At 44.3% G+C, this 25,115-nt stretch overlaps 1 protein-coding gene across 3 annotated transcripts in view; it reads left to right on the plus strand.

Annotated features, from left to right (window-relative positions):
* The window catches only part of rpn2 (ribophorin II), a 49,903-nt gene that overhangs the window by 15,727 nt on the left and 9,061 nt on the right, over window positions 1–25,115 (plus strand). For all 3 annotated transcript variants that reach the window (XM_037678681.1, XM_037678680.1, XM_037678682.1), the window contains exons 10-14: window positions 12,455–12,546; window positions 12,638–12,752; window positions 12,945–13,139; window positions 13,212–13,298; window positions 13,374–13,469. In XM_037678681.1, the coding sequence (XP_037534609.1) occupies window positions 12,455–12,546; window positions 12,638–12,752; window positions 12,945–13,139; window positions 13,212–13,298; window positions 13,374–13,469 (585 nt within the window). The remainder of the gene's footprint in view (window positions 1–12,454; window positions 12,547–12,637; window positions 12,753–12,944; window positions 13,140–13,211; window positions 13,299–13,373; window positions 13,470–25,115) is intronic.

The raw sequence follows: 25,115 nt of genomic DNA on the forward strand, positions 1-25,115 counted from the left end.
GCCTTCTAACACAGGATCATCCTGATTGGGTCAAGAGTGTCAGGGAGTGAGCATTCCAAACAAAAAAAGTCACTTCCTGTTCTGAGGGGGCGGGGCTTTGATGACGTCAAAATTTGACCTCAGGGTATCGTCGGGCATGGGACAGGGATGACTCGTGCCAAATTTGGTACAATTCTGTTTTTCAACGTGAAAGTTGTAGCGTTTGGAAATTTTTGGCGTGAAGCATAATTTTGAGGTCCGGCCCCGCCCCCTCAACATGCGTCGGTTTGCACCGTTTTGATAACTTTTGGTCCCCCATGCCTACTGAGCAAAATGGCGAAAGTTTGAAACCGATTGAGCGAAATCCCTAGGAGGAGTTCGTTCAAAATCGCCGTGTACGAAAAGTGAATAACGGCCAAAATTGACCCTTTGACCCAAAATGGCCGACTTCCTGTTTGGTTTAAGGCATACCTCCAAGAGACTTTTTTTCTTGATTCGGTGGGTTGTACATGTGTACCAAATTTCAGCTCTCTAGGACTTACCAGTTGTCATATCTCACGTTAGGGGGCGCTGTGGCGCAGTTTGGCCACGCCCACTTTTGGTTCCATTAAATACCTCAAATTTCTCTTGGGGGTTTTTTATCCGAAAATAGAGGATTGTGATTATTATAGTGAAAAACAATTTGATGGGTACGAATTATATAATATAAATAGAAATAATAAAAGAGGTGGTGGTGTGGCTTTATTCGTCAATAGTGCAATAAAATGTAAATTAAACAGGGAAATGTCAACAACTGATGAGAACTCAATTGAGATGATAACAATAGAAATTTAAAATAAAAATGATAGAAATATCATAATAAGTTGTGTATACCGACCACCTGGATCGAATATTGAGTCATTCACAGATAAAATTATTGAACTATTAGATAAGAGCTGTAATAAAACAATTTTTTTATGTGGTGACTTTAATATTGATTTGGGGAAAAAAACAGATTCTAATAATATCAGTACATTTATTGACTCAATGCAAACTTTAAATCTTTACCCATTAATCTCAAAGCCAACAAGAATCACGACTCATAGTGCAACAATAATTGATAATATTTTTACAAATACAACAAATGGGGATGTGATTGGGGGTATTTTGATGAATGATCTTAGTGATCATTTACCGGTTTTTACAATTTATAGTAAGTATCAAATAAGCACAAAAACATTTCCTAAAAAGAAAAAAATAATAAATACATCCAAGCAAGCTTTGGAAAATTTGAAAAATGATTTAGCTGTACAAAACTGGGATAGTGTCTATGTTGATGATGTAAACAAATCTTATTATGTGTTTATGAATATCTTGGATGCTTTATATAAAAAAAATTGTGTACTAAATAATTACACCAAGAAGAATGTTGTTGACCAGCAGTGGATGACAAATGGACTGAGAAATGCTTGTAGGAAGAAAAACTATTTGTATTTATGTTTCTTGAAATGCAGAACACAAGATGCAGAAGATAAATATAAGAAATATAAAAACAAATTAGTTGGGATTATAAGAAAACATAAGAAAGAATATTATAGTGACTTATTGAATAAAAGTAATGGGGATACGAGGGCAACATGGCGGGTCGTGAATAGTGTTCTACAAAAAAATATAGGAAAAACAGGCATTTCACAGAACTTTACAATAAATAATGAGACAATATATGATGAAAATGTAATTCTTAATGGATTTAATCAATACTTTGTGAATGTTGGAACTAGTCTTGCAACAACGATACCAAAGATGAATAATTATGGGAACTATTTAATTGATGATTATCTGGACAGTATGTTCCTGAAGGGAACTGATAAAGATGAAATAATGAATGTAGTCAATAAATTTGTAAACAAACACTCTAAGGATTGGATGGATATGGACATGACATTTGTAAAGTACATAATGGGTCATGTAATTGAACCATTTACACATATATGTAATTTGTCCTTTACAACGGGAGTATTTCCAGACAGAATGAAGGTGGCTAAGGTATTTCCTCTTTTTAAAAATGGTGACAAATGTGTGTTTGATAACTACAGACCGATATCCTTGTTGCCACAGTTTTCTAAAATCTTGGAGAAACTATTCAGTAACAGACTGGACCAATTTATTGAAAAACAAAATATTCTAACTAATAATCAATATGGTTTTAGAACAAAAAATTCAACATCTATGGCGCTTATGGACTTTATGGAACAAGTAACTACTGCGGTTGACCGTAAACAATATTGTGTAAGTGTGTTTGTTGACTTGAAAAAGGCATTTGATACTGTTGACCATAATATTCTTTTTGATAAATTATACAAATATGGTATCAGAGGTTTAGCTTTACAATGGGTGTGTAGTTACTTGAAAAACAAGAGACAGTTTGTACAGATGAGTGATGTGAAATCGGATCACTGTACTATTACTTGTGGAGTTCCTCAAGGATCCGTACTTGGCCCAAAGTTGTTCATTTTGTATGTAAATGATTTGGTCAAGGTGTCTGGCCTCCTTAAATGCGTTCTTTTTGCTGATGACACAACATTTTTTTGTTCTGGTAAAAATATTGAACAGTTATTGGAGTCAATGATGACGGAGTTTGTTAAAATTCAGAAATGGTTTAGACTAAACAAATTATCTTTAAATTTGGATAAAACAAATTACATGATATTTAGTAATAGAAATAAAACTATTGATGTTCCATTTCAAATTGAAGATTCAATGATTTGTAGAGTTAATGAGGTGAAATTCTTGGGTGTCATCATTGATGATAAACTGTCGTGGAAACAACATATAAATTCTGTTAAAACGAAAATATCCAAATCTATTGCAATTTTTTATAGAGTTAGGTATCTACTAAATGATAAAACATTGTTTTTGTTGTATAATACAATTGTTGTTCCACACTTGGTTTATTGTGTTAATGTTTGGGGAAAAGCGTGTAAATCAATTACAAAGCCTATTTTTATATTGCAAAAAAGAGTTGTAAGAATTATTACAAGAAAACATTATTATCATCCATCAAGTATTTTATTTAATCAAATGAAACTGTTGACATTCTATGATTTGGTGGATTACAACATTTTGTCACTTATGTATAGAGCTCATACAAATACACTACCTTCTAATATTCAAATGTATTTTGTGAAAAGATCAAGCTGTTACAATCTTAAGGGGAAAGATGTTTTTGTTAAACCGCAGTTCAGAACTAGTTTAAAGGGAAGATCTACCTTAATTCAGGGTGTTGGTTTATGGAATGACTTAGAGACAGATATTAAGGAAGCCAAATCAATCTTGGTATTTAAGAAACTGGTAAAAATCAAATTGTTAAAAAAAATATATGAATGTAATTCATTGAAAATGTTTGTTAATTGAAAAATTAAGCGAGTTATTTATTTGTTTTTGTTACTTACAGTAAATGTTTGTTGTTTATTAGATAAATAAGGAGCAGACTTAATAAGATTTTATCTTCATCTGCTGCCTTTCATTTTATTTTTGTTTTCAAATGACATACATGTAAATTGATATGTATTCTTATTATTATAAAATGAATAAATAAATAAATAATAGTACCTGTAACTGCCAGTGGTGACCCCGATAGACAAACCTGAGAAAGCGGCGATGTTCTGCCGCAATAGGCACATGAAAATACGCATCTTTCAGGTTTACAGACGTGAACCATTCTCCCCTCGTGACAGCTTGAAGGACTTCTTCTGTCATGAGCATGTGGAAGGGCAGCTCCATTAAGTACTGGTTGAGTCCCCTCAGATCTAAAATGGGACGAAACCCCCCCCGTCCTCTTTTGCACAAGGAAGTAATCGAGTAATAGCCTCTGGGTTGTTGCAGAGGGCCCACTGCCTGGATTGCGCCCTTGGCCAGGAGGGCGGAAAGACCCTGGTCTAGTGCTCGAGCTTTCACCAGGTCGCGATTATAGTCATCTTGACCCGGCGTGAGATATGAGGCCGCCGTTAGAACTGTAGCCGGTAACCATGGGTCAGAGTGGCAACCACCCATGGGTCCACGACGTGAACAGCCCAGTAACTGAGCTGCTGGTGGGAGAAATATCCAACGGTCGGCCTGATGGCATCACCGTCTCAACGGTGGTCAGTGGACCGGGGTCGGGGTCTGTGGACCGACCCACGAAAGCTCCTGTTGGGTCTTTGCTGAACCGCATGAGGATAAAGACCACCCGGCTGATTATGACCCCCCAGGCGGCGGCTGAGTGCTAGGGTCAGCCAACGGGCACCTTGGATGCCGAGGAGGTGGAGGGGGCATTGCCCTGCTAAGGCTCGAAAGCTGCTGCCTTCTCTGTCGTGCCTGGACGGTCTGTTCCAGCGCTTCCAAGGCAGCCGAACCTAACAACTCTCCCGGCATCACTGGGACATTACGGAGGATTCTACGACATGGCTCAGTCGATGCTGACTGCGCCAACCAGACCTGTCGGCGAGCCTGGACCAAGAAGGACATCATGCGCCCAAGTCCCCTCGTCATCAGTGCAAAGGCCTGAAGCGCTGCGTCACTAAAGCCCATTGCTGCTGTCGCACCACTAGTCCCCTGAAGGGACGCGGAGAGGGCAAGCATGAGGTGTGCCAAGGAATTGCCCAAGCGGACAGCACGCGCTCTGCAGAGGAATTCATCCGTGACGCGACTCTGAGTTCATAGGCACCGAACGTTACTGTACAGAGCTTCCTCTGGTGACACGACAGGCAACAGCAGGTTCTATCACCGGCCTGCGATCCAAGCCTGCTGCAGCCAGCTCATGCATAGCCGCCAACACTCGGCCATCTGCGGAGAGGTGCGCAATGACTTTGGGGTCCCGCCAGCAACCATGCAACTCCCTCAGGAACGCCTCTGATGGAGGGACAGAAAAGGAAAGAGGGGCCCGACCGCGCCTGAAGAAGGCACTTCCAGGTGTAGACTCCTCTGGTTGCGGGACGTCCAGCTGCAGTTGTCTCAGGCCCATACGCATGACGTCCTACATCGAGCCATCACCAGACCCACTAACTGTGCTCCGAGACGAAGAAAGTGAAGCTGTCTCTGAGACTTGAAATGAATGCCCCTCTTCCTCACCTACAAAGTGAGAGGCAGAGGCAGCCAAGGATAGCACATCTTCCTCCGCAGCCAGTTCAGGCATGGGTGGGTAGGAGAGTCCGGCCGCTGCCACTGGTTCAGTTCCCAGTTGGCGTACCTGAAAAAGGGACTTCATCTCCGCTAATTCAGCGGACAGCTGCTCCACCCTTGTGGAGAGGCCTATATCAGACCTGGCTTGCCTCTTCCCAGGAGGGGCCACAGAGACTGCGGCCTCAGTCCGGCGCTTCGAGTGCCTAGGTGGAGCCTCCTGCCCAGAACGCGGGAGGTCATCGCCGAGCTCGGGGCGAAACTGGGCCAGCCGGGCCACCCTCACAACACGCGACATGAAGCTGCAATTCATGCAGGGGTTCTCTGATTAAACTGGGCCAGCCGGGCCACCCTCACAACACGCGACATGAAGCTGCAATTCATGCAGGGGTTCTCTGACAAGGCTTCCACCAGATGGTCATGTCCAAGGCAGGCATGACACGGGTTGTGACAGTCATCTGTCTGGAGCATGGCTCCACAAACTGTACAGCAGTGAGAGCCGTCCATGCTCTTACTTTAGGCAGTTCACTTCAAGTCAATCAAGGTAAAAAACTGCAACCAGCAAAGGGGCTGGCACTGCCAGCTATGTCCAAGATATAGGACGAAAAATTACGACAAAGAAACTCTGAAAGGTTAACACCGCTAGCTCAGCTGGTAAAGAGAACAATTGGGAGAGGGGGCGCGAACGCTTGCCTTCACCAATTAAAACAAGGCCAGAACTCAGAGAGGCTAGCACCGCTAGCTCAGCTGGGAAACGAGGACAATTAAGAGAGGGGGCGCGAACGCTTGCCTTCACCAATTAAAACAAGGCCAGAACTCAGTGAGGCTAGCACCGCTAGCTCAGTCCAACAGTCTATGAGGTTGGAAAAAATGATCGGGAGGGGGTGCGACAACGCTAGCCTTCACCAATGAAAACAAGGCCAGAACTCAGCTGGCTATGTAATAAGCAAACTTCTGAGCACAGTCCAACCGACCACGCAGTTGGAGGCCTCCCAACAAACGGGAGCGGAGTGAACACTACCGCTTGCCAACGGCAAAATATAAGAAAAAACACTACTCACCGGTGTTGAATCACACACATAGTAGTCAGCCGCTCTAAGTTGGGAGAGGTGGAAACTGCCGTAGAACTCAACGAATCAGCAGAAAATACCTTTGAACAGGGTTAAACCGTTGCAGCCCCTAGGAGGGCGAACACGCCACTCCCGCCAACGTGTAGTCGGGCTTCTGACGACGGTAAAAAGTTAAAAAAGGTCCAAAGGGCTGAAGTCCTGAATTGAACCGCGTGCGAGAAGGAAAAAAAGAGCAGCGCTGCGGATGACGTCGGGCTATATAGCCTCTGATTTGTCATCCGTGTCACACCTGTGACTCCGTTGGTATTATTACTCGAACAGTGCATGCGCGAAGGGAACATTCATTGCTTTCAGCACTGCCCTCTGGTGGTCAGGAGGGATGAAATAGAACTATTTTTACCTTCATTTGTCTCACAGCTTTTCTTCTCGGAACAGAAGGAAACAGGTGGAAAGTAAAAATTCAGTTCAATTCGACCTTTAGTTAGGCAGGTAAATCCCATTGAGCCTCGAGGACTCATTTACAAGAGAGACCTGATTTCAACAAAGAATGATGACAACAATGGACAACAGCGACAACAATAAACAGTTATAAAAAGTCATACAATTTTATTTATTTGTTTATTTTTTTAACAAATAGGATGGTTAAATATAAAAAAAAAAAGAAAAGTAAAATGTAAAGTAACAAAAACCAGCTAGATTAATTAGCTAGATTAATTAGCTAGATTAATTAAAATGTGTATTTAGTTTAAAGACTGAATCGTCGTAGAGAAGTAATGGTGAAAAATTAATTTCACTTGATTTGGAACGGTTTGGATTTATTTATGTTTTACTTTTTTAATTTTACTTACGTGTTGTAAAACTAGGGCAGCACAGTGGCTCAGTTGGTAGAGCTGCTGCCTCTCAGTGAGCAGGTCCCCGGCTCAAATCCCAGTCTGGGGGCCTCTCTGGGTGGAGTTTGCATGTTCTTTCCGTGCTGCGTGGGTTTTCTCCGGGTACTCTGGTTTCAAGGATTCAAGGTTCTTTGTCATACGCACCACACGTGGTACATGTGGTGGAACTCAAGTGTGTACACAGGGTCCTGGTTTCATCCAACAAAAGTATAAAGTGTAAAGAAAAAACAATAAGATCTAAGATATGAACTACGAAAAATGTTAACTAGAAATACACTAAGCGCTAGTAGTACAAAAACAATATGCCAAACGGCAGCATAAACATGAATCTGTGTGAGCAGATGAGCATGAATGAACACAGCAACATGAAATAGATCAGCAGCAGCATGATGTGATTTTTCACAGTGATTATTCTGGTTAGAGGTTCATGAGTCTAACAGCCTCAAGGTAGAAGCTGTCCCTCAGTTTAGTGGTTCTACCCTTAATGCTCCTTAACCTCCTTCCTGAGGGGAACGGGGCAAAAAGTGTGTGTGCTGGGTGAGTGGGGTCCTTCATGATGCAGGTCCTCTTCCTGCATCTGTGATGGTGGGGAGGCCCCCTGAGGAACAGACCAAAAACATGTGTTAGGCTGATTGGTAACTCTAAATTGTCTCTAGATGTGAGTGAGAGTGAATGGTTGTTTGTCTCTATGTGTCCCTGTGATTGACTGGAGACCTGTCCAGGGTGTCCCCCGCCTCTCACACAGTGATAGATGGATATGGGCACCAGGGACCCCTGTGACCTGACAGTAGTCAGTAGTTTATCCACTGGCGTGGTACCAAAATCCTTTAAACATGCTGCCGTCCAGCCTCTCCTGAAAAAAACCAAACCTTGACCCCTCAGTCGTTTCCAACTACCGGCTTGTCTTCAAACTCCCATTTGTCTCTAAAGTACTGGAGAAAATAGTCGAGTCCCAGTTGAAGTGCTTCTTGGAGGATCACACCATCTTAGAGCTTTTTCAATCTGGCTTTAAACCTCTCCACAGCACTGAAACTGCCCTGCTGAAGGTCTTAAACAACATTTTCAGATTCACAGATACCGGTGATTCTGTGCTGCTTGTCCTGTTGGACCTCTCAGCCGCCTTCGACACCATCGACCATGAGATCCTCATTGATAGGTTAGAGCAGTGGGTGGACGTCACAGGATCAGCCCTCAATTGGTTCAGATCTTACCTCGCTGACAGATCCTTTTGTGTCTCCATCAAGGATTTTAGTTCCGCAGAGGCAGAGCTTAAATGGGGGGTTCCGCAGGGGTCCATCCTGGGTCCCCTCCTATTCTCTTTATACCTGCTGCCGCTTGGTGCTATTTTCCGGAAACACACACTACTCTTCAGACCCTCGGAGCATGTGGAGGGGCATTAAGTGCATAACAGATTATAAAGGAAGGAGCGAACAATGCCCCAAAGACCCATCTCTGCCTGATGCCCTCAACAAGTTCTTTGCACGCTTTGAAGACCCGAACAGACCACCCAGCACCAGACTCACCTCACCACCGGATGAAGAGCATCTCAGCGTGACCTCAGCCGTAGTAAGGAGTACCTTCAGGAGGATTAATCCGCACAAAGCAACTGGCCCAGACAACATCCCCGGAAAAGTGTTGAAGGAATGTGCTGATCAGCTCTGCGAGGTGCTGGCAGACATCTTTAACACCTCACTTACCCTGGAGACAGTTCTCACCTGCCTGAAGACTGCCACCATCATCCCAGTCCCAAAAAGCTCTACAGTGACTGGTCTGAATGACTATCGGCCAGTGGCCCTCACCCCGATAGTTGCTAAATGCTTAGAAAAACTGGTCATGACTCACATCAAAACAACCATCAACATCGAGGACCCTCATCAGTATGCATACCGTGACAACCAATCAACAGAGGATGCCATCTCCTCTGTGGTCCACACTGCTCTCAACCAACTGGAGCAGAAAAACTTGTGCGTCCGTATGCTCTTTGTGGACTTCACATCCACCTTCAACACCATGATCTCCCAAACCCTGATGGACAAACTATCCACACTAGGACTAAGCCCTTACATTTGCATCTGGGTCCTAGACTTCTTAACAAACAGACCACAGTTAGTGAGGATCCACAACTTCTCCTCCTCCACCATAACCCTCAGCACTGGCTCTCCTCAGGGATGTGTGTTGAGCCCCCTTCTGTTTACTCTGCTCACGTATGATTGTGCAGCTACCCATCCAGGCTGTCACATTGTAAAGTTTGCAGATGATACAGCGGTGGTGGGATGCATCACAAACAATGATGAGTCCAGCTACAGGCAAGAGGTGGAACACCTGGAGAGCTGGTGCAAAGAGAATAACCTTCACATTAATGTGAAGAAGACAAAGGAGATGATTGTGGACTTCAGAAGGAACAAAAACATCTACACCCCCCTGAACATAAGAGGATCTGCGGTGGAAGTGGTCTCCAGCTACAAGTACTTGGGTGTACACATGAATGACAACCTCAGCTGGAGCAACAACACCACCAGCCTGATCAAGAAAGCTCATCAGAGACTCTACTTCCTCAGACGGCTGAGGCGAGCTGGTCTGGGAAGCTCAGTCCTCACCCCCTTCTACAGGTGTGCAGTGGAGAGCATCCTGTGCTCCAGCATCAACATGTGGCATGGAGGCTGCACAGCTGCAGAAAGAAAAGCTTTGCAGAGAGTGGTGAAGGCTGCACAGAAGTCTGTTGGAATCAGCCTCCCCACCATCACAGACATCTACACCTCAAGATGCAGGAAGAGGGCCACCTGCATCATGAAGGACCCCACTCACCCAGCACACACACTTTTTGCCCCACTCCCCTCAGGAAGGAGGTTGAGGAGCATTAAGTGTAGAACCACTAGACTGAGGAACAGCTTCTACCCTGAGGCTGTTAGACTCATGAATCTCTAACTAAAATAATCACTGTGAAAAACCACATCATGTTGCTGCTGATCTGTTTAAATGTTGATATGTTCATGCGTGCACATCCGCTCACACAGACTCATGTTCATGTTTGTGCTGATGTTCAATGTTTTTATGTTATGAGTGCTTAATGTATATTTAGTTGATGTTTTTCTTAGTTCATATCTTAGATGTTATTACTGTTTTTCTTATACATTTTATTGTTGGATGTATCTGGGACCCTGTGTACATAATTTCGCTCCACCACATGTACCACATGAGGTGCGACTGACAATAAAGAATCTCTGACTCTGACAACATGCCCTTCCACTTCTATGCCGATGACTGTCAAATTTACTTCCCCCTAAGACACAATGGTACATGCTCTATTCAACCGCTGCTCAACTGCCTGGCTGACATGAGGGACTGGATGGCTTTAAATTTCTTGAGTTTCAATGAAAAGAAGTCTGAAGTCATGTTGTTCCCTCCCAACGACACGATCACAAACCACTGAATCAACCTCTCCGCTCTAACCCTGTCAGAAAAACAAAGAGTCACTAATCTGGGCGTGATAATGGATCCTTCCCTGAAGCTTAAAAATCATGTAAACATGATTGTTAAATCATGCTTCTTCCAACTGAGGCGACTGTCTAAACTGAAGCCCATATTGTCCAAAAAGAACCTGGAGACAGTAATACATGCATTCATTACATCTAGGCTTGATTACTGCAATTCACTCCTGTTTGGTATCAGTCAGACCTCCATTGCACGACTACAAGTGGTCCAGAATATAGCAGCCCGATTTTTAACCAGTACAGGCAAAAGAGAGCACATTACACCAGTTGTGGCTTCACTGCACTGGTTACCGGTTCACTTTCGAATCCAGTTCAAAATACTCATGTATGTCTACAAATCACTGAACAGTGTCGCCCCTCCCTATCTCTCTGATCTGCTACAACCGTATGTCCCACCACGTTCCCTGAGGTCAGCAGACCAGTTGCTCCTCACAGTTCCAGGAACTCGTCTTAAGCGCAGCGGTGACATGGCCTTCTCTGTAGCAGGACCAAGACTCTGGAACGAGTTACCTCTGCTTGTCAGACAGGCCCCCTCCCTCTCGGTTTTCAAGTCCCGTTTAAAAACCCACTACTATTCAGTAGCATTCAACACCCGATGATCTGTGTTTTTGATCCTGTATGCTCCACACTGGTTTGTCGTCATTATCTGCATCGTTTTTATGTCTATATTCTGATTTACCTCATTTTGTATTTTGCTTTGTGTGTTACCTGTTGTTTTGTCTGTACAGGTACAGCACTTTGTTTGGCCTTGTAGCTGTTTTAAGTGCTTTATAAATAAAGTGGTATGGGTATGGTATGGTATGAAAGGAAGATGCTGATAAAGATGATGGATGTAAAATAGGGATGCACCGATCCACTTTTTTTTAACTTCCAATCCCGATGCCTAAATCTGAGTATCGACCGATACCTATCCAGTTCCGATATCATGATCATCATTGATTTTATATGAGGCTGTAATAATCTCCTCTCAAGTACAATTTGTACAAATATATGCATGCATGTCCAAAGAGGCAACTTGAGGTAAGTTTTATTAATGTTGGTTAAGTTTTAAAGTTAGAATTAAATTCTGCTAACACAAAACATGTTTCTTTTCATTCCTAGCTTTAAAGTGGATATTAAAGTGATTAATTTAAGTGATTGTTTAAAGTTATTTTATATTTTATAAGGGCAGATATAAGAATTTTTTTCTTCTTTCTGCACTCTTTTCATTCGTTTTCTTTTTGATGATTTTATTTTATTTCATTTAAATGAATGAATAAATGAATTAAATTCAATAAAATGTTAAATGGCTTCAAACATCTGCTAAGTTCATGGCATAAACCAACAGACATGTTCCTCTTTTTAGTATTTTACATCACTTTTATTAAAAACTAATCAAACTGAAGTAAAGGAATGAAAAGTTTTAAGCAGCACATTTGGTTCAAACATGTCAACAAATATGGACACTTAAGGTTTAGCCCAGACTTTTTGACATTTAGACTCAAATCCTTGAGTCCTTCACAGGGTAAATTTCACAGACTGCCAGAACAGACATCGTGCTCCTCAGGTCAGATCTATTATTTTTCCACATGCATTTGGTTAAAAGTCTTAAATCAACAGATTTTTAGTAATACCACCACTACTTGACTCAGCACGGGATTGTTCTGCGTGTGTTGTCTGTTCGGATCAGGACACGTTAGCACACATGCTGTTACAGAGCACTCAGACGTGTGACTCAGACCACCCGAATACAGCTGCTGATCTGATCCCAACTCGTCCTCAGCAGGAAGTCGTCCTTCTGTTTGCTTCATGATGCAGATTCTGGGTTCTTCAGGTTGTGCAGAAGCCTGTTCGTTTTATATGACTTCAGTTTAACTCTACATTCTGTTGTCTCCGTGTCCACCTGCAGCTTAAAGTGAAAGTGTCCACAGAGGTGGCTGTGACCAACATGGACCTTTCTGTGGTGGATAAAGACCAGAGCATCGGCACCAAGACCACCAGGTTAACTTGCAGCTCAGTCCTTTATGTTGTTGACTTTAATCCACAGAAAAGTAAATAACTGTTCTTCTCTTCTTTTGGTTTGACTATCCAGGGTAGATTATCCCTCAAAGGCCAAGAGCTCCTTCACCGCAGACAGCCACCAGAACTTTGCCATGTCCTTCCAGCTGGTCGACGTCAACACCAAACAGGAGCTCACGCCTCATCAGGTACGTCATCAGACTGGAACCAACGTTTGCAGCAAGCTGTCTTATTTCATGTGATTTCATGATCGCTCTGACCACGCTGCTGTTAAACAATGCATGTGGTCGACAGAGATGATCCTAAACTACCCTCCATGGTGACAGTCAGCAGATCATTGAGCTGCTTTAATGTAAGAGGGATTCATTGTCTCCATCCAGACCTTTGTCCGGCTCCATAATCAGAAAACGGGTCAGGAGGTCGTGTTTGTGGCTGAGCCGGACAGCAAGAACCTCTACAAGTTTGAGTTGGACACGGCCGAACGGAAGTCTGAGTTCGACTCAATGTCTGGTACTTACTCCCTCTACCTGATTGTGGGGGATGCCACCTTGGACAATCCCATCCTGTGGAACGTGGTGAGTGTCCGTTCAGACTCTGTGATGTGATGTCTGGAGTGTGGCTAAAGATGAGTTGGCATCTGTCGGCAGGCTGATGTTGTTCTCAAGTTTGTGGATGAAGAAGCTCCAGTTGCTGCTCAGCCCAAGACCCTTTATGTCCCCAAACCAGAGATCCAGGTAAGCCCCACCCCTTTTCCATGTTTTATGTACTAAAAGAAGATGCATGGAGTAAAATCTGTTGTTTCTGCTCAGCACTTGTTCAGGGAACCAGAAAAGAAGCCTCCCACTGTGGTGTCCAACACATTCACTGCTCTCATCCTGTCTCCCTTCCTGCTTCTGCTCATTCTGGTAATGTTTGAAAATATGCACCCAAATGTTTTTTGTTGTTTCATGTTGTTGAATTATCTGAAGCAGGACGTGTGAAAATAATTCAAAAACCCTTTTTTAAACACATAGATACATTTTGATGATGCACTTCCACCTTCCCAAAATAAAAATAAAAAGCGTATGTGCACTTTAAGATAATCTTGTAGCCTTGTAGCCTTTACACGTGGGTGTTGATGTTTCTGAGGTCGCCTTTGTTTTCTCTGCTTCGTATTCAGTGTGGGGCACACATCAAACCAGTGGCTGTTTGTTCTCTTTGAAATGGCCGATGAAATACTTAAAAGCACCTGTGATACTAATTAAGTCAAGTCAAATTTATTTATGAAGCACATTTTAAAACAGCAGCTGTTACCAAAGTGCTTAATAAAAATCAATGGCAGTCATTTAAAGAAGAAAAATTACAAAAATTATTTAAAGGAATCAAAAGAAAAACCAAACACAAAATAAAACTCTAAATCAGTGTTGTCAGTGAAGACAGGTGTGTTTTTAAGAGATTTAAAAACAGGAAGTGAAGTGGTCTGTCTGATGTTGGAGCAGATTGTTCCAGAGTTTAGGACCCACGACTGAAAAAGTCTGATCTTCTCTGAGCTTCAACTAAAAGCAGCTGATCAGATGATCTCAGCACCTGAGAAGGAACAGCTGGTTGAAGTAGGTCAGAGAGATATGAGGGTGAAAGGTCATCTATTCATTTAAAGGTCAACAGGAGAATTAAAAAATCTATTCTGATACGTAAAGGGAGCCTGTGAAGGGAGGACAGAACTGGTGAAATATGATCAAACCTACGAGTTCCTGTTAAAAGCTGAGCTGCAGCATTTTGGATGAGCTGGAGATGTGAGGGACACCAGACTAAGCCCAACATGAAGAGTGTTACAGTAGCTGGGTTGTAATGAAGACATGGACTAATTGTTCAAGGTCAGATCAGGTCAAACTGACTTCAGCTTGGCTGTCTGTCTTAACTGGAAGAAACTTTTCTGTAGAACAGAGTAGGAATGTGTGATGTATACGGTACACGGTAGAAACTATAGACATTTAGCCTATGATAGAGATTTGTCTTCTACCAGCTAACCACAGTAATGCTGTGTCTGATGTAAAATCAGGGTTGTCAGATTTAGTCGTTACTTTTTTTTGTTGAAAACTGTGCGTAAGTGGTAAAGTATTTTCTTTGAGTGCTAAGTAGTGAAGCTAACTACGGCCGGCTTGCCGTACTCTTATTCGGACGCATGCGCAAAACGCTGTGTTCCGTCTACAGTTTTTTTTTGTTGTTTTTTTTTTGGTCGAAAGTTCGTTGGTCAGCTTTAAAAGAGTGTATTTGAGCAACAACAAAAAAAAGGGTTAAACCTGCTCTCTGATCTGTAAAAGAAAGCTGTGTTGTGTGATTTTACTGTGAGACTCTCTGGTTAAAGCCACAGAGGAAACTGGTCACCATTTTGTGTCAGCTCTCCTTAAAGCGGAAGGAGATGCCCACTGGAGGGTTGAAGGTGAAGTGTTTCATTGTAAAATGCTGCTCTGTTGCTGTTCATTTCTTAAGTGAGAATACTGGAAACTTAAGAGTTAATAACATATTATTTTGTTTAAAACATATGACTAAAACTACAATTGATATATTTTGCACTACAAGAAAGAAGTCTAATACTTGATTAGTTTATTTTTTTAAATTTAAAAACTCTGGACCTAGTAGTGGAATTTTCTTAATTGAGATTATTTTGTGGTATAGCAGTTTTCAAAATAAATGATGGCAAAAGGACAACCTTATGCTTTTTTTTCCATTCCTATTGCAAGTTTTATACAAAAAACATATCGTGATATACAGGTCCTTCTCAAAAAATTAGGATATTGTGATAAAGGTCATTATTTTCCATAATGTAATGATAAAAATGAAACTTTCATATATTTCAGATTCATTGCACACCAACTGAAATATTTCAGGTCTTTAATTGTTTTAATACTGATGATTATGGCATACAGCTCATGAAAACCCAAAATGCCTGTCCCAAAAAATTAGCATATTTCATCGCACCAATGAAAGACAAGTGTTTTTAATACAAAAAACGCCAACCTTCAAATAATCATGTTCAGTTATGCACTCAATACTTGGTTGGGAATCCTTTTGCATGAATGACTGCTTCAATGCGGCGTGGCATGGAGGCAATATGCCTGTGGCACTGCTGAGGTGTTGTGGAGGCCCAGGATGCTTTGATAGCGGCCTTAAGCTCATCCAGAGTGTTGGGTCTTGCGTCTCTCAACTTTCTCTTCACAATATCCCACAGGTTCTCTATGGGGTTCAGGTCAGGAGAGTTGGCAGGCCAATTGAGCACAGTAATACCATGGTCAGTAAACCATTTACCAGTGGTTTTGGCACTGTGTGCAAGTGCCAGGTAGTGCTGAAAAATGAAATTTTCATCTCCATAAAGCTTTTCAGCAGATGGAAGCATGAAGTGCTCCAAAATCTCCTGATAGCTAGCTGCATTGACCCTGCCCTTGATAAAACACAGTGGACCAACACCAGCAGCTGACATGGCACCCCAGACCATCACTGACTGTGGGTGCTTCACACTGGACTTCTGGCATTTTGGCATTTCCTTCTCCCCAGTCTTCCTCCAGACTCTGGCACCTTGATTTCCGAATGACATGCAAAATTTGCTTTCATCCGAAAAAAGTACTTTGGACCACTGAGCAACAGTCCAGTGCTGCTTCTCTGTAGCCCAGGTCAGGCGCTTCTGCTGCTGTTTCTGGTTCAAAAGTGGTTTGACCTGGGGAATGCGGCACCTGTAGCCCATTTCCTGCACACGCCTGTGCACGGTGGCTCTGGATGTTTCTACTCCAGACTCAGTCCACTGCTTCCGCAGGTCCCCCAAAGTCTGGAATCGGCCCTTTTCCACAATCCTCCTCAGGGTCCGGTCACCTCTTCTCGTTGTGCAGCGTTTTCTGCCACACTTTTCCCTTCCCACAGACTTCCCACTGAGGTCCCTTGATACAGCACTCTGGGAACAGCCTATTCGTTCAGCAATTTCTTTCTGTGTCTTACCCTCTTGCTTGAGGGTGTCAATGATGGCCTTCTGGACAGCAGTCAGGTCGGCAGTCTTACCCATGATTGCGGTTTTGAGTAATGAACAAGGTTGGGAGTTTTTAAAAGCCTCAGGAATCTTTTGCAGGTGTTTAGAGTTACGTTGTTGATTCAGATGGTTAGGTTAATAGCTTGTTTAGAGAACCTTTTCATGATATACTAATTTTTTGGGACAGGCATTTTGGGTTTTCATGAGCTGTATGCCATAATCATCAGTATTAAAACAATTAAAGACCTGAAATATTTCAGTTGGTGTGCAATGAATCTGAAATATATGAACGTTTCATTTTTATCATTACATTATGGAAAATAATGACCTTTATCACAATATGCTAATTTTTTTAGAAGGACCTGTATATCATTGCCACCCTTCACAATACATATCGTGATATGAATTGTATGCCATATCGCACATCCCTAGAACAGAGCTGATCTGTTTATTAAACAAAGTCAGAATCTAAAACCATTGGGGATTTGTAACAGACTGATGAAGATGAGGCTGAAGAAAGTCCAGGTACACAGGATCAGAGAGAGCTGTAGAACTAGAGCTAAACACAATGACTTCAGTTTTTTGATCATTAATGTTGGTCAATAAAAATAACTTTTCATTTTGGATCCAATAGAACTTTATTCCACCATGCTCATCACTGCTCAACAACACTGACACCACAGAAGAAGAGTGTAGACCACATTCCCATGCGCTACTGGCATGACAGTGCCCCCTAGCGGATTGGCATGCAAACTAAACAAAACAAAGGAGTAACAATTAAAACTTAAATTTGAATCCATCCATTCCTTGATGTCATAAAGACATTTTAACAGAGGGGGAGCAGGAACTGTTGGATTTTAATGGCAGATAAATCTGACGATCATCATAACGGTGAAAACAAAGAGCATGTTTCCTCAGGACAGACCCCAGTGGGAGCAGATGGTGAAAACAGAAGGTATGATTAAGGTCACAACTATAATGCAAAGGTTACTGGTCTCTGTAAGGGTCCCATCATGTCTTCACACTGTCTGAACACATTTTATCAATTCATCATTTCTTGTTACATTTTACCATACCATACCACTTTATTTATAAAGCACTTAAAACAGCTACAAGGCCAAACAAAGTGCTGTACCTGTACAGACAAAACAACAGGTAACACACCAAGCAAAATACAAAATGAGGTAAATCAGAATATAGACATAAAAACGATGCAGATAATGACGACAAACCAGTGTGGAGCATACAGGATGAAAACACAGATCATCTGGTGTTGAAAGCTACTGAATAGTAGTGAGTTTTTAAGCGGGACTTGAAAACTGAGAGGGAGGGGGCCTGTCTGACAAGCAGAGGTAACTCGTTCCAGAGTCTTGGTCCTGCTACAGAGAAGGCCCTGTCACCTCTGCGCTTAAGACAAGTTCCTGGAACTGTGAGGAGCAACTGGTCCACTGACCTCAAGGAACGTGGTGGGACATACAGTTGTAGCAGATCAAAGAGATAGGGAGGGGCGACACTGTTCAGTGATTTGTAGACATACATGAGTATTTTTGAACTGGATTCTAAGGTGAACTGGTAACCAGTGCAGTGAAGCCAAAACTGGTGTAATGTGCTCTCTTTTGCCTGTACTGGTCAAAAATCGGGCTGCTGCATTCTGGACCAGTTGTAGTCGTGCAATGGAGGTTTGACTGATACCAAAACGAGTGAATTGCAGTAATCAAGCCTAGATGTAATGAATGCATGTATTACTGTCTCCAGGTTCTTTTTGGACAATATGAGCTTCAGTTTAGACAGTCGCCTCAGTTGGAAGAAGCATGATTTAACAATCATGTTTACAAGTAAATTTGACAGTCATCGGCATAGAAGTGAAAGGGCATGTTGTGTTTCCGGAAAATAGCACCAAGCGGCAGCAGGTATAAAGAGAATAGGAGGGGACCCAGGATGGACCCCTGCGGAACCCCCCCATTTAAGCTCTGCCTCTGCGGAACTAAAATCCTTGATGGAGACACAAAAGGATCTGTCAGCGAGGTAAGATCTGAACCAATTGAGGGCTGATCCTGTGATGCCCACCCACTGCTCCAACCTATCAATGAGTATCTCATGGTCAATGGTGTCAAAGGCGGCTGTGAGGTCCAACAGGACAAGCAGCACAGAATCACCGGTATCTGTGAATCTGAAGATGTCGTTAAAGATGTCGATTCGTAAAGATTTTAGTTAACCATCACACACTAAGGGCTGCAGATGTACATTACATAATTGCTTTTAAATGAAACATGTTCTATTTCGTATAGGCTTCGCCCTTTAAGGCTGTCGCTGATGGGTTTATCCCGATATGCGAAGCATTGCACTGAAAAATTTAGTCCACGCCCACCTGCTGTGTTGCCCCCACCTGGTCCGTATAAATTACGTTGAGCGGGAAATCGGCTCCCATTTTTCCTTCTGGTCATCCCGGTGAGCTCTCCTCCCCGAGGAGAAGCTGACGAGCAGTCTTGTTTCAAGGTAAGCGCCGAGGAGTATTTCTCAGTGACACGTCGCTACACGCTGGACAACGCCATCTTGTAATTTTCCTCTTATCGCCGACCCTCGGAGCGAATAGGATGGTTCCTCCAGGACAGGCGGCGCTCAGCTGCACCCCCCCGCTGCTCATTCCCTCCTGGAGAGCGTAGTGTCGGTGGAGGGGAGCTGAGCGAATGCTCACCTCATCCCACCTCGTTTCGCATCGGCGATCACACCGCTCCCGGCCGACTGCGCCCTGTGGGGTTGCCCGGCGTAATCCAGGAGCCGCTGGCATGAAGGGACCCTTTTTTATGTCCCACGCCTTTCCCGCCAGTTCGGATGATCCGGCGGGAAGGTTGTTTTTTTCTAGGTTATATTCCAGCTCACCGTCCTGATCCATCTGGCCTCGTTTTCCCAACAGGACGTCCTATGGGCGAGGCCACTGCCGGCTTTCCTGGTAGATTGGGGGGCCGGTCTCCACAGTCCGCACCCATCTCCAGAGCAGGGGTTCACCGAGCGGAAATTCCCTCAGTTCCCCCTGGAGCCGAGCCTGACGGAGGCTTCATCGGAGCAAGATGTCCAGGTGGACCAGCGTCCCGTGCCTCCGGTTAGCGTAACCCAAACGGTGACACCGCTCTCCAACTGAGCTCACCAGCATGCGTTCCAGACGGCCACAACGATCAACACTTTACGCTGTTGGTGTACACGTTCAGAGGCGGGAAGAGACGGTGGGCCCTCTGACCTTCGGCTAGCTCCGCTCTCGTCGCGGCTGTTCGCTAACGGCGCCGTCGGCCTCTGTAGTACGCTCCGTCTGCAGGGCAGCTGACGTCATCCCCAACCTATGCGCCTCTTTTGCTGTCTGCTGCCCCGCATCGCAGCCGGAGAATGAGGTCCCAGAGGTTCTCCTGGCTCATCACTCCACCTTCCTCTCAGGAGAAGCTACAGAAGCTTTTTGTTGGAGGGCCTTTCATCAGCGAGAGATCATTTCAAGATGCTCCACGGCTGCACAACGCTTCCCCAGCTCTGCTATGCCAGTCCCTCCCGTCAGACGTCCTCGGCATCCGGAAGTTCAATTTTTCCCAGATTCCGCCAACAGGGGGCCCTCTAGGACAACAAAGGCTGTCAGCACAGATGATCTGACAAGCGGCCCCATCACACACACTCATCACGAATGAGCCTTTTAAGGTTGTTTTCATTCACTGCCAGCGGTGCCAACACGTGCTCCTGCGGCACGAGCAGCCTTCACCTATAAGGCGTTGCGTTATGAAAGCGCGCACGCAGCTCTCATTGCCTGCCGTTCACGTCAACGTTAACGTGAGACCGCGGTACGAGCCCAGTAACGTATCTCGCTCTCGGCAGGAGCGATACACGTTTTTCATCGCAGTGGTGTCAAACGCGCGCTCCCGCGGCGTCAACAGTTTCACAAGCCTCACAGCTCCTTCATCCTCGAAGAAGGTTTTCTGAATTAATACTGCAGCTCGTGGAATCACTCAAAAGCTCACGTGATTCGCAGCCAAGAATGAACGTGTTCTGCAGACCAAGCCCAGTGGTAACCTCGCCCCACCGATGCCGCACGCTGCTTCCTGACCGCACCAGCGTCAAACATGCGCTCCCGTGGCAATCCTCGCTTAAGGCATCGCATGAATGAGGGCGCGCACACACGACTCTTCAGGGAACGTCGGCTCATACGTGCACCCGCTCCCCGAGCGTTTACACGGAGCAGCTGCACACAACGTGAGCACAGCACAGATGAGCTGCGTCCCGCAGCGTCAGCAAACGCACAACGATTTGCATGCTCGGGGGCACGCGTTTTTTCTTTCTCCTTCAGCGCGCACCAGCTCACATCAGCATGCATGCGAGTTCACAGCATCAACGCGTGCCCGCTTGATAACTTTATAAACGAGTGGCGATGAGCGCGCGCTCCAGACAGATAGGCGAACCGTTTTCATCCGGGGATTCACGCTGCAGTACAGCTCAAACCCCGGTGCGGAAGAACTCTAATGATGTTTTCTGTCATTTCTAGAACAGATCTCGTCCCCTCTCGCAGAAGCTCAGGAAATTCTGATTAAAATGTAATTTCCAGAGTCTCGGAAGGAGAGGAAAACACAGGATTCCTCTCTCATCACTCCCTTGTCCCAACGAACCGGAAAGATGAGATTTATTCTAGATTTGTCAATTTTGAACTGTGAGAAACAACATTCCATTAATGCGCCCGAGCCGCTCTGCAGCCGCCGCACAGAGCAGGGAGGAGAATTCTGCTTAATCTGGACATCTGCTGCTGCTGAGCAGTTTGTACAGACAGGTGGCAGCAGTGCAACTCATGTGAAACCGGTTGAGTGATATCAGCTGTTTCCGTCAGCAGACCTACGTCACACATGTCAGACTTCACAGAGGCACACGCATTTAACGAGCTGTGGGGGCGCTGTGGTTCTCCACACAGCAGCTCATTTAAATGTTTTTGGAGTGTTGCACGGGGTTCTTTGAATGTGATTCAACACTTTGCCTCTGAGCTGCGGAATTATCAGGGTTTTTGATTCACACAGACAGCAAGTGACTGTTGCATACATAACTGGCAGGAGATGTATGCTCTCAACCCATGTGCCACATTGTGAGACAGATTCTGTGTGGGGCACACCCATTCTACTCTCCATTGGAGTAGGGTACATTTCCTGTATTCTGAACAGGTGATAGATATGATGTCCAAAGACGGTCCTTTGTGGCACGGGGACCTGGGACCTTCCACCCAGAGCTATGGCTCAGACTAGGGCTGCAACTAACGATTATTTCAATAATCGATTCATCGGACGATTATTTTTTCGATTAATCGATGAATCGGCAAAAAAAAAAAAACGTTTTAATTTCCACCCCTTTATTCCAAAATTGAACATTTGACTGACATAGCAATTCACACTAAAAACAGGTTGCTATTTGACTATTGTGTTAGTAAAATACTGAATAATAAAAAAATAAAAGTTAGTCAAATAGCTTAAAAAAATAAATGTACACAAAAATATATACAAATGTATCTTTATACCTGCACAGTATGTAGCTACTTTGTAAAATGTGTCCTTGAGGGAAGAGTGTAACCTGGATTAAAAGTGTGGATTATTATAACCTGGATTAAAAATGTGGATTACTCGTCTTCAACCATTCTCAGAGGCCTCATGTCAGTGACGGATCATGTTCAGGATGATTTCAGTGAAGACAGCTGCTGCTGTGGTGTCCATGATGTCTGTCCATCATGAAGTGTTGTTGTTGTTGTTGTTGTTTTCTGGAATGAGACAGTAAATATGTTTTATAGCATAATTTACAGCAACTCAAGAAATGCCTTGTTTCACTTACAGCGTTAGGTTCAGGCAAAAGTAGCTAAAAGAGCAATTAAACACACACACAAACACACACACATATAAAATACTTAATTACACACATTTGAGTAGATGTAATAAATTACTTTAATTCCTGTTTAAATGCAATTCATCCTGCCATACCTGCAGTGTCTTCAGACTTTGCCAGCAAATTAAAAGTTGAAGCTTAATCATTAAATTATTATCTTTGTGTTAGATTTATTTATAAATCACATTTAAACACTGCTTGTACCAATTAAATAAAAACACACACGTTCTCTATCACCGCCATTAATCAGACAAACAAACAAACAAGCAGCAGCTTCATCTCCCAGACAGACTGACGTTACGTTTTCTCTCTTGAAACAGAACAATGTGTTAAATTGTAAAGACTCACCTGCAACACGAGTTGGGAGTGAAACATGTATCAGCTGCAGCTCGTGACTCCGACATGTTTACGTTTTATCTCCGTGGTTCTCGCGTGTCGTGTCGGCGATTTTCAAAGCTGCATGCTTCTCATTTTTTATCTTTGTGAAGAGCTTCCACACTTTGGAGGACTTGGGTCGAACAGTTTTCGCTGCGTCGTTTGTAAAATTTACTTATTTTCCTTTGAAAACACTCTGCTCTGTTTCCTCCTCCCTCCTCGCTCTGTTCAACTCGCGCTGCAGTTTTTTTTTTTTTCAAACTTTATTCAGTCAGTCAGCATTGACGGTGAACGAAACGAAATGGCTCCGCAGCGCCGTGAAAGACGCATAATCACGCGACACAACGAATCGATAACGAAATTCGTTGCCAACGCTTTTAATCATCGATTTTTATCGTTTTTATCGATTCGTTGTTGCAGCCCTAGCTCAGACGCGGCAGAAATCCTGCGAGCAGTTGTGGACCTGTTGCAGCACGAGAGAATGCTCGATGTCAACTATATTATCATGGAGCCACGGGACGATCCACCGCTAGGGGTGGACGTGTCTGCTCACAGCCTGTGGTCGTAATGCTTCTTCAACTCCCTCTCTCCCCCTGATATCACGGTTTTCTGAACCAAGCTCAGGAGGAGGGACTGAAAGCTCCTCTGTCCCAAGTGCATGAACGCATCATGGTTCCCAGTCCTACGACACTTGTTATCGGGGCGCTCGTGGAACCTGCCGTGGAGGGAGGACGCTCTCCTCCAGGCGGGAGGAGCGATCAGGAGTTAATCAGAATAGGCCAGCACCTGTGGTCTGGCTGCTGTGCGGATCCTTTTGAGAAGATGGATCTCGCTCAAGATGTAGTGCGTACGATTCAGGATTCACATGCTGCAACCACCACAGCGCTGTTCACATCAAGTGGTCAGTTTTTCAGCGCTGCTGTACAGAGAAAGGTGTAGAGGCCATTTCATGTTCACTAGGTGGTGTGCCGTCCTTTCTGCCGCAGCTGATGGACAGAGATCTGGCGTTCAGCTCATGTAAAATGTTCACTGCGGCCATCTCTTCCTGTCATGAAATTTTCGAGACAGAACAGTTTTAATCATCCGCTGATGAAACGTTTTGTAAAAGGTGTACAGAGAAGGTGTAGAGGCCACTTCATGTCCACTGGACGACATGCTGTCCTTTTCTGCAGCAGTCGATGGACAGAAATCTGGCGTTCAGCACGATTATCGTATGTTGCAGCCATGTTTTCTTCTCGTCTCAAAGTTGTCGGAGACAGAACAACCTTTAATCATCCTTTGACGGAGCATTTTGACTCAGATTGAAATAGCAGCTGTGGGACTGTTTGCGACACGAGAAAACGCTCAGTGTCAATTATGGTTTTCTCTGAGCCCGCGAGACGAACCACCGCTGTGGGTGGATGCGTTTGCCCACAGCCCATGGCCCAAAATGCTTCTGTATGCGTTTTCCTCCACCTCCTCTGATTTTACGGTTCCTGAACCGAGTTCAGGAGGAGGGATTGACAGCTCTCCTGGTGGCCCCCGAACGCGTGAGCGCACCATGGTTCCCAGTCCTGCAATGCCTGCTGTCGGGATGCCCGTGGAAACTGCCGTGGAGGGAGGACGCTCTCCTCCAGGCAGGAGGAGCGATCAGGAGTTACCCAGAAATAGGCCAGCACCTGTGGTCTGGCCGCTGAATGGATCCGCTTAGAGAGGATGGTCTCCCACAGGATGTAGTGCGCACAATTCAGGTTTCACGTGCTGCATCTACCACAGCGCTGTACACATCAAAGCGGACAGCTTTTCAGCGCTGGTGTACAGAGAAGGGTGTAGAGGCCACCTCATGTCCATTAGGTGGCATGCTGTCCTTTGTACAACAGCTGATGGACAGAAATTTGGCGTCCAGCACGATTAAAACGTACGCTGCAGCCATCTCTTCCTGCCACGAAGGGTTCGGAGACTGAACAGTTTTTAATCATCCGCTGATGAAGCATTTTCTAAAAGGTGTACAGAGACGCAGGCCTGTTTCATGCCCACTTGTTCCACAGTGGGATTTAACGCTGGTCCTGCAGGCCCTGATCAAAGCTCCATTTGAGCCTATGGATCAGGTTCCACTTAAATTCTTGTCTATTAAAACAGCCCTGCTGCTGGCTTTAACATCCGCTAAGAGGATGAGTGATTTATCTGCCTTCTCTGTCGCTCCGTCATGTCTTAGAATTCAGGCTGACGGCAGCTCAGCTGATTTAAGACCAAATCCAGCTTTTATGCCTAAAAACATCACAAGCTCTTTTAAATCAAGGGTGATATCATTGGAGGG

The sequence above is a fragment of the Nematolebias whitei genome, chromosome 7 (assembly GCF_014905685.2).
Source record: "Nematolebias whitei isolate Nwh7 chromosome 7, NemWhi1, whole genome shotgun sequence".
NCBI classification, from domain to species: domain Eukaryota; kingdom Metazoa; phylum Chordata; class Actinopteri; order Cyprinodontiformes; family Rivulidae; genus Nematolebias; species Nematolebias whitei.